Source organism: Malus sylvestris, chromosome 11 (assembly GCF_916048215.2).
Source record: "Malus sylvestris chromosome 11, drMalSylv7.2, whole genome shotgun sequence".
Classification (NCBI taxonomy): Eukaryota; Viridiplantae; Streptophyta; class Magnoliopsida; order Rosales; family Rosaceae; genus Malus; species Malus sylvestris.
Genome location: NC_062270.1, coordinates 35227041 through 35237045, shown reverse-complemented (window position 1 = coordinate 35237045; position 10005 = coordinate 35227041). Strand labels below are relative to the sequence as shown.

The 10005-nt window shown below is 43.2% G+C and overlaps 1 protein-coding gene across 1 annotated transcript; it reads left to right on the top strand.

Moving 5' to 3' along the window:
* The first annotated feature begins 570 nt into the window (after positions 1-570).
* On the top strand, positions 571-3175 carry LOC126590519 (uncharacterized). Its single transcript, XM_050255955.1, has one exon. The coding sequence runs from the start codon at positions 758-760 to the stop codon at positions 2987-2989; it is 2232 nt and encodes a 743-aa protein (XP_050111912.1). The 5' UTR covers positions 571-757; the 3' UTR covers positions 2990-3175.
* Positions 3176-10005: the final 6830 nt, after the last annotated feature.

The following is a 10005-nucleotide window of genomic DNA, read 5'->3' as shown; positions in this document are numbered from 1 at the left end:
TCAAGGGGTAAAAGATTTGGGCTAAGTCATAATGAGATTATCGTAATAATTGATGAAGATAAAAACTTAAGATCTTTCACTTATAAATAAATAAGAATACTATTAATCCGTATTGCAGACTATTGCATGTATGAAAACACCACCAAGGGTATTATTGTCGTGTAGTTGTAAAGCATACACAGCAAGAAGAAGCCCATGTATTGAGCCGGAATACGATCCTAAACACCAAGTGTCGTAATATAATTAGTTGAAAACTTAAATAAAAAATAAAATAACATTCAACTAATTGTATTAGAGTAATACTATGGAGATAAAATTTTATAAACTAAATGACATGAAAGTTGATGATTAGATTATAACTTAAGCATTGATAAACTTGTTCATTCTTATTGGTGACACATCATTTAGGTTGCAAATTTTGTCTATAAATTTAATCTTCTTTAGCATTATTCATTGTATTATAACATTTGATATTTTTTACCGTATTTTTTACACAATAAAAAGTTTCACCCTTGTAACCACATCCTTACACTCACTCAGTTACATTATGATAAAGACAAACCCCATTCTGTCACCCTTCCATTACCAATAAATCTTTCCCTCTCCCTATATGCAGGGAAAGCAGCACAACCCACCATACAAACCAAACAAAGCTTCATCAATCATAGCCTCTCGTCACAGCCATATCTTCCTGTTTATGCCGTTGGCGGCCACCACACCCCCCACAGCTCAGTAAAAATTATAATGAGAAGAAACAATGGAGTCAGATCAGAGACCCCATCGCACCAAAAGCAGCAGCAGCACCGCTAGTACGGCCACCAGCGAGCTCTTCATCTGCTTCACCACATCCCGCCTCTCTTCCTCCTCCATGAAGCTCTCCTCCAAGTCCCTCCTCAGCCCCGGCCGAGCCAGAGGAGCAGACCCCAACTCCCAAATCTCCCTATCCTCCTCCCTCAGCCGCCGCCTCAAAACCAGCGGCAGCATGAAGGGCGGCCAAGCCTCCCCGATGTTCCCGAACGGGGGCACAAACAAAAAACGTGGGTGCGCTTTCGAAAACCCAGAACCCTCCTCCCCTAAAGTCACGTGCATTGGACAGGTGAGGGTGAAGACCAAGAAACAGGGCAAGAGAATGAGGATAATTACCAGATCCAGACGCAGGGGAACCGAAGCGAGTTTCAGAAGAACAGAGAGCTCCAACAACAATACAGCTACTCAAAGTCAAGAGCTTTTCAACAACAACTTCCAAAGCTTGCACTTTCCGAATCACCAGATCAATGGAAGTAGTAGCAATAGTAATAATCAGCAGGAATGCATGAGGCAGAGAAACCAGAGGTGGGTTCATCTTCCCCTGACGATTTGCGAGGCCCTGAGGGCTTTCGGGTCGGAGTTTAACTGCCTGTTTCCGAACCGGTCTTCGTGTTTGGCGACTGATAAGGAGAAAGAAGAGAGTAGTAGTAGTAGCAAGGAGGTGAGATCAGAGAGTGGAGGGTCGTCTTCCTGCGGTGCGGTTTTTGCGAGGTGGTTTGTGGCGTTGCAAGATGGGGACGGGAAAGGGAGGGAGATTGAGCTGGTGGTGGGGGACGACCAGGAGAGGACGGAGAGGGGGAGTGATAGCAGCGGCGGCCGTAGCCAGCGGAGGCAGGTGTTTGAAGGGATTGAGTTCAAGGAAGAGAGATTCAATGGGGGTGGTGGAGCGGTGGAGGAGGAAGGAGGGAGAGTGAGTATTTGTGTTCCTCCGAAGAATGCGCTTTTGCTTATGAGGTGTAGATCTGATCCGGTTAAAATGGCTGCACTTGCTAATAGATTCTGGGAGATGCCTGCTGCCGAGGAAAATGAAGAAGATCAAGAGGATGACAATGAGGGTAGTAATGTAAAAGCAGAGAAAGTTGCTGGAGGAGAAGTCGTTGAGAAAATGGGAACGGGGTTGGAGGTGGAAGCGGCGGCGGAGGCTGAGTCGGCGGAGCGGGAGGATGGAGAGTGTGAGGAATGGGTTCGCGAAGGCGAAGAGCATGGAGATTCGGAAGAACTAGTAGAAAGCTTGGGCTTCGAAGAAGACGAGGAGTGGAAAGAAGATTTGGATGAGGACTCGGAAAAATGTCTGCAAATTTCTGAGGAAGTGCGAGACATTAAAGAGAAAGTCGAATGCCAAGTGGAAGAAGAGTTCTTCGAACAAGACGAGGAACGAAAATCGGATGTGACGGGACAGCAAGCAGTGTCGGAAGATTTGTGTTCGACAGAAGTTGTCGTAGATCCGGAAATTTTGGAACTTGAAGAACAACAAGAAGATGAAGAGAAAGAGGAGGAAGTGAGTGAGGCGAAGATTCCAGAACCTTCCATTGTTTCTGTACAGTCAGAAGAACTGGAAGGAGAAGAAGAGAAAACGGAGGCTGAAGTTGCAGAGGAGTCGACGGAAGAAGAAACAGAGACAGTGATGGCAGATAGACCCGAATCGGATCCCGAGCCGGAACCAGAACTCGAAAACCCGAACATGCATTTGGGTACTGGGTCGAAGCAGGTCGGTCAAAACTCGGTCTTGCCGGACTGCCTGCTGCTAATGATGTGCGAGCCGAAGCTGTCGATGGAGGTGTCCAAGGAGACATGGGTATGCAGCACGGACTTCATCCGGTGCCTGCCGGAGCGACACGTCAAGAAAATCGACGTTCCGAATGAGGCGAAGAAGCGGGTGAGCATCGACTCGAAGCCTCCTTTGGCGCCGGTGGTTCAGCAGCAGGTAATGATGCAGCCGCCGCGGTCGTCTTGTTCATTTCCGGTTCAGGAAGGCCCCGTGTCGATGGCGACAATGATCGGACAGAAGCTGGTGGGGTCCGCTGGTTACGAGCCGTTTGTACTTACGCGCTGCAAGTCGGAGCCGATGAGGTCGGCGGCTAAGCTAGCGGCGGCGCCGGAGACGTGTTTTTGGAAGAATCGGAAGCTGGAGCAGCAGAGGCAGGCTGCGATGGGCGTTGGCGCGGCTGGGGTAGGGTTTTGAGCCGGAGATAATTAATTTGGATTGTGAAAAAAAAAAAAAAATATGTAGGAAGTTTGTACGATTATATGTATGGGATGGGAGTGACTAGGGTTTTGCAGAGTGCTAAATTATTGCTCTCTATTTTCGTTTGTACATTTTTATGTAGGGATGATTTTCTATAAATTCATTTTTGTGCTGCCCTTATAATTTTATTATTTATTTCCGATCCTCATGTTCTGTTAAATTAATTGGACGAGCTTTTCAGTAAATGATCCATCCATACAAGTTACAACCAAACCAATCTGTTTCGGAAAGCTAATTTTGAAATGAATGAGTTAGCTTATCAAGGTCATACGGGAGTCATACTGGAGATCGGGTGCATATGTGTGGAACGTGTTTGTAATGAGTCACCAATAACATGTTATGTGCAGAGAATTTTACATATAACTTTGTATTAGTAAATTGAGACTTCATAATGACTACAAATCATTCCATGTAAGTCTTTTTCGGGTCGTAAGCTTTTTTTCTTCTAATGTTTTTCATTTTCTTGTAGAATTACAAATTACAACCAATACCAATTGCTTGGGTTGTTGTGTCACAAAATGATGGGTGTTTGTATTTTTGTTACTGCCTTTTTTTTTTTTTTTTGGTAAAATTTGTTACTGCTTTTGGTGAATTGAATGTTGAAAGTAAAAACACATGATGTAAATGGTGAACGGTGGTGAAACACGTGTACTATAATAATCGGGTTTATCTACAGCCAAAGTTAATTCAGAACTACTGGAGTAGGATTTTCTTCCTTTTTTTTTTACTCGTCTTCCATTCCTTCCTATTTGAACAGTCACGTTAACATCTTGTATTAATTTTTTATAGAAAGAGAAAGACAAAATAGAAAATGTGAGAGGAGAGGAGAGAATCTTAGTCCCCTTTCGATAGGGGAATTCAGCTCCACCTTGCAATTTTCTGGAAATTTTATTTAGGCTTATTTTTAGCTTATAGCAATGTAATTTGTGTTATGCAATGATTTAGTATATTTCGATATATTTTTATGGTATGGTTTTGAATGTTAGATGTTGGGTAAATAATTCAATGACTGAGATCTACTAACAAAAATATTTAGTTTATAAGACAATTTTGGTTATATTTTTTATAAAATTTTATTTTATCTCATGCACTCTTGTCTTGTGTTACCATATTTCTTGTATTCATCATTTGTGTCTCCTTCAATTGTAAAGAGTAAAATGAGACATAACAAAGTGTAAAGAGTAAAGTGAGATTTTGTATAAGTACATAGTTAACTTCAATGCTACGTAGCACTTAATGGCACAAGTGTTTCAATTGCGTAACACTCAATACTATTACACTAGAAGAAAAGTTGTTTTGTTTTCACTCACATTGGTTGTAGGTGGTGGCATAAAAAAAGTTGACAGCCATTATAGATAGTTACACCAACAACAAACGTATAAAAATATAATAATTAACGAATAATACCAAAAACATGAAATGTTGGGGAGGGAAGATCTACGATGGGAAGAGCTGTAAAGAAGAGCAAAGCAGGTTTTGGTTGGCCTTATTATCTGTCTGCGATTTCCCCATGAATTGGACAGATCGCCTCACTTTCTACTTGCAAATCCACAAATCATGTAGTAAACTTATCGGTGGATGCTCAATCGTATGAGGGACAACAAGTCTTGTCATGTTTTTCCATTTCTTTTGTGACAAATGATAAGATATATATAGAGTTATAATAGAACACTACCCATTCTTTCGAAGTCGAGAAGACTCACAGTGACATTTTAGACTCTTCCTATCTATTATTGTGTGATTTAAAACAACGTCAAGAATCGAACCTAGAATATGCCATGTGAAATACGGGCCTAGAATTTATCTCCAACCATTGGACAATCTCGTAGTGGTAGATGTTTGAAATCATCACAAATATGTATAATTTTAATTTAACGTCCACGTGAGTCAAACATGAGACTTACACTAATTAAGTGTGAAACAACTACCCCGATATGCTAATTGGTCAAGTTTTGTCATGTTGAGTTAGTAGCATTTGAGATTTGCAGACATAGACATAGTCATAGCAAGTGGTAATTTTCAAGTTTTATCATGTTGTTTCACACAACTCCGCCTATGTCTTACATGGCCGGTCCCAAGCCCGGATAAAGGAGGAGGGGGAGGGCGTCAGGTAGTCGACAGCCGGCACTCCATGATCACGTCGAATCCTTATGAAAATGAATCCAGAACAAAATCGCGCTAAAGCTAGGGCGTCACCCGTAAGTGGCGCGCTGTGTGGCCTGAGCACAGTGATAAGTGAGCAAGGGTCGCTGTATCTCCATCGGCACCCGGATGCAGTGTTAAATGAGCAAGGGGGCCATAGAAACTTCTTTTCGAACGACTCCACTCAAAGTTGTTTGGGAGCATATGCTCCTATCAACTTTACCCGGGACACACAAAAGAAGTACTTTGATCCTATTAGACGGGGGAGGGTGAAGAAGCTAGGACAGAAGGGTAGAGTTCAAGAGAGCAAAATGCGTTTAGGAACGTGGAATATAGGAACCTTAACGGGAAAATCTATGGAAGTAGTGGAAGTTATGGTGAGGAGAAGGATAAATATTATGTGCCTACAAGAAACTAAGTGGGTTGGTAGTAAGGCAAAGGATCTAGAAAACTCAGGGTTTAAACTTTGGTATTCGGGCACAAATAGAACGAGAAACGGTGTTGGCATCATCGTGGACAAGACCTTGGTACAAGATGTTGTAGATGTCAAGAGGGTAGGAGATAGAATCATGGCAATCAAGATTGTAATAGGACAAGAACTTATCAATGTGATTAGTGCGTACGCACCTCAAGTAGGGTTGGATACGAGTTCGAAGGAGAAATTTTGGGAAGATCTTGGAGACTTGGTGCAAGGAATTGCTCAGACGGAGAAGTTATTTATAGGAGGAGATTTAAATGGACACGTGGGCAGGGAGACAGGCAACTATGGAGGTTTTCATGGTGGCCATGGTTTTGGGGAGAGAAACGAGGATGGGGAAGCTATCTTGGATTTTGCAATGGCATATGATCTCTTCTTAGCCAACACCTTCTTTAAGAAGAGAGAAGAACATGTGATCACCTACAAGAGTGGGTCGTCAAAAACACAAATAGATTTTCTTCTAATGAGGAAAGGGGATCGTATAACTTGTAAGGATTGCAAAGTTATACCAGGAGAGAGCGTGGCTAATCAACATCGCTTGTTGGTGATGGATGTACATATCAAAAGAGTAAGACAAAAGAACAAGACTTGGAAGTGCCCAAGGACTAGATGGTGGAATCTAAAAGAAGAAAAACAAGCCATTTTCAAAGAGAAGGTAATCACCCAATGTGTGTGGGATAGAGAGGGGGAAGCTAGCCAAATGTGGGATTCCATGGCTAGTTGTATCCGAAAAGTAGCAAAAGAGGTATTAGGAGAGTCCAAGGGCTTTGCCCCACACCAAAAGGAATCTTGGTGGTGGAATGAGGAGGTACAAACAAAGGTGAAGGCTAAGAAGGAATGTTGTAAAGCCTTATACAAGGAGAGGACTGATGAAAATGGTGAAAGGTATAGAAAAGCGAAGCAAGAGGCGAAGAAAGCTGTCAGAGAAGCTAAGTTAGCGGCTTACGACGATATGTATAAACGACTAGATACCAAAGAAGGAGAGTTGGATATCTATAAACTATCTAGAGCAAGGGAAAAGAAGACAAGGAACCTAAACCAAGTGAGGTGCATCAAGGACGAGGATGGAAATGTTCTTGCTACAGAGAACGCGGTTAAAGACAGATGGAGAGGTTATTTTCATAATCTTTTCAATGAAGGACATGAAATGAGTGCTTCTTTAGGGGAGTTGAGTAACTCAGAAGAGTGTAGAAACTACTCTTTTTATCGTCGAATCCGGAAGGAAGAAGTGGTTGTAGCTTTGAAGAAGATGAAGCATAAAAAAGCAATAGGCCCAGACGATATACCAATCGAAGTGTGGAAACTTTTGGGAGAGACAGGTATAACATGGCTCACTGACCTTTTCAATAGGATTTTGAAAACGAAGAAGATGCCAAATGAGTGGCGAATGAGCACTTTGGTGCCTATCTACAAGAATAAGGGCGACGTACAAAATTGCATGAACTATAGGGGTATTAAGCTAATGAGTCATACAATGAAGCTCTGGGAGAGAGTCATTGAGCATAGATTGAGGCAAGAGACACGGGTTTCGGACAACCAATTCGGGTTCATGCCAGGGCGCTCAACCATGGAGGCAATCTATCTCTTACGAAGATTGATGGAAAGATATAGAGATGGGAAAAAGGATTTACACATGGTCTTTATAGATTTGGAAAAAGCGTATGATAGGGTCCCAAGAGACATTCTTTGGAGGATTTTAGAGAAGAAAGGAGTACGAGTAGCATATATCCAAGCTATAAAGGATATGTATGAAGGAGCAAAGACTGCCGTAAGAACTCATGAAGGACAAACCGAAAGCTTTCCCATAACTGTAGGATTACATCAAGGCTCATCCTTAAGTCCTTACCTTTTTGCGTTGGTAATGGATGAGTTAACACGACATATTCAAGATGATATTCCTTGGTGTATGCTTTTCGCAGACGATATAGTGTTGATAGATGAAACTCAGGAAGGGGTAAATGCAAAGCTTAACCTTTGGAGAGAAGTGTTGGAATCTAAAGGTCTTCGCCTAAGCCGATCAAAGACAGAATATATGGAGTGCAAGTTCAGTGCAAATGGAGGCCAAAACGAGTTAGGGGTGAGGATCGGAGATCAAGAAATACCAAAGAGCGACCGTTTTCGTTACCTAGGATCTATCTTGCAAAAGAACGGAGAATTAGATGGAGATCTCAACCATAGAATACAAGCTGGATGGATGAAGTGGAAGAGTGCATCCGGCGTGTTGTGTGACCGCCGTATGCCACTGAAGCTCAAGGGAAAATTTTATAGGACGGCAATAAGGCCGGCGATGCTGTATGGCACAGAATGTTGGGCGGTGAAACATCAACACGTACACAAAATGAGTGTAGCGGAGATGAGGATGCTTCGTTGGATGTGTGGGCACACGAGAAATGATAAGATTAGGAATGAGGATATCCGGGGTAAAGTAGGAGTAGCCGAAATTGAAGGAAAGATGAGAGAAAATCGGTTACGGTGGTTTGGACATGTGCAAAGAAGGCCTACTGACGTTCCGATTAGAAGATGCGACTATGGGACAGAGGTTCAGGGCCGAAGGGGTAGAGGAAGACCTAGGAAAACTTTGGAAGAGACTCTAAGAAAAGACTTAGAGTACTTAGATCTAACGAAGGACATGACACAGGATCGAGCACAATGGCGTTCTAAGATTTATATAGCCGATCCCACTCAGTGACTTGGATTTTCCAAGTCTCCAACCGAGAAGTTTTCCTCACTCGGGAAATTAAGGGAACACTACCCCAACCTACATGCTCCACTCAGAAAGCTTCAACATACAAGCTTTAACAAAAGAAAATTCAAAGAACTTAGCGAAGAAGGTTTTGGTGTATTTAACACAATACGTTGAAATGAAGGAAAGCTTATTTATTGATATCCCCGATAAGCTACAAATATGTACATATACATGAGTCAAAATAAGCACACAAGAGGGAGCCTTCACAAAGGTTGCTTAGGAGAAGTCTCAGCAGTCGGTAGAGCCCCAGAAAGAGAAGGCACCGGAGGGGGATCATTTGGAGCCTCAGTACTGGACAGAACCCTAGAAGGAGGAGGCATCAGAGGTTGATCATTTGGAGCTTCATTACGCGGTACAGCCCCAGAAGACGAAGGCAATAAATGCCTTTGGAACAAACCCACAAATCTCTGATGATCAAGTAAAACCTGACCATCAGTTTCCTTCATCTGGTCAAGCTTCCTCTTCATGTTTGTAGCATAGTCATGTGCGAGCCGGTGCAACTGTTTATTCTCATGCTTGAGCCCTCTAATCTCCTGTTTGAGACTCATCACTTCAGCCGCCAATGATTCAACTTGGCGGGTTCGAGCAAATAGGCGTTGGGCCATATTAGACACAGAACCTGCACACTGAACACTGAGAGCCAGCGAATCCTTAACAGCTAACTCATCAGACCGTTTGGAAAGTAGTCTGTTATCTTTGGGAGTGAGAAGGTTCCTGGCCACCACCGCAGCGGTCATATCATTCTTCATCACGGAATCCCCAACGGTAAGAGGACCAGTAGGGGAGACGAAGGATGGGCGCCATATGTTGTCTGGAGAAGGCGGGGCTGCCTCTTCAACAAGGTTCAAGTCAAAACGACGGTCGGAGGGGCCAGACATTTTCAAAGGTGTTGAAGAGAGAAGAGGTCGGACAAATCAAGATCTTAGAAGTGCAAGAATGAAGCTTCTACTGGTGGAGATTCAAGTGTGCTTTGGAACTTAATGCCAGCCCCTATAAAAATCTGCACTCGACGAAGCTTCAGAAATCGAAGAGGCGCCTGCTCAGAAATCGAAGAGGCGTTTGCTTTCTCAAAAGCTGGGCTGCTTAGAGATCACGAGGGTTGATCTCAGAAATCGAAGAGGCGTTTGCTTTCTCAAAAGTTGGGCTGCTCAAAGACCACGAAGGCCGATCTCAAAAATCGAAGAGGCGCTCGCTTTCTCAAAAGCTGGGCTCCCCAGAGACCACGAGGGCCGATCTCAGAAATCGAAGAGGCACCTACTTTTCCAGCCTTTTCCAGCCTTGTCAGCACCTGTCACACGCACACTCAGTTTTGCGGAAATTATGGGCATTCTGTCAAAGACTTCTGGGGAAGTAGAAAACACATGAATCTTACTGTTCAATCACCCACTTCTCACACGCAACAATAGCTCATGGGTACCACAGATAACTTTGCCAAAGTTCTCTGCCAAAGTTGAGCACGTGAAGCTTGCAGCTCCCACTACATCGCTCTGACCAAGAAGGGTAAAAGAATAGCAAAGAAACAGCACTAACAAAGTTTAGACCCATAAATTTTGAAGGTCTAGCTACCATATTATTACCCACAAGGGT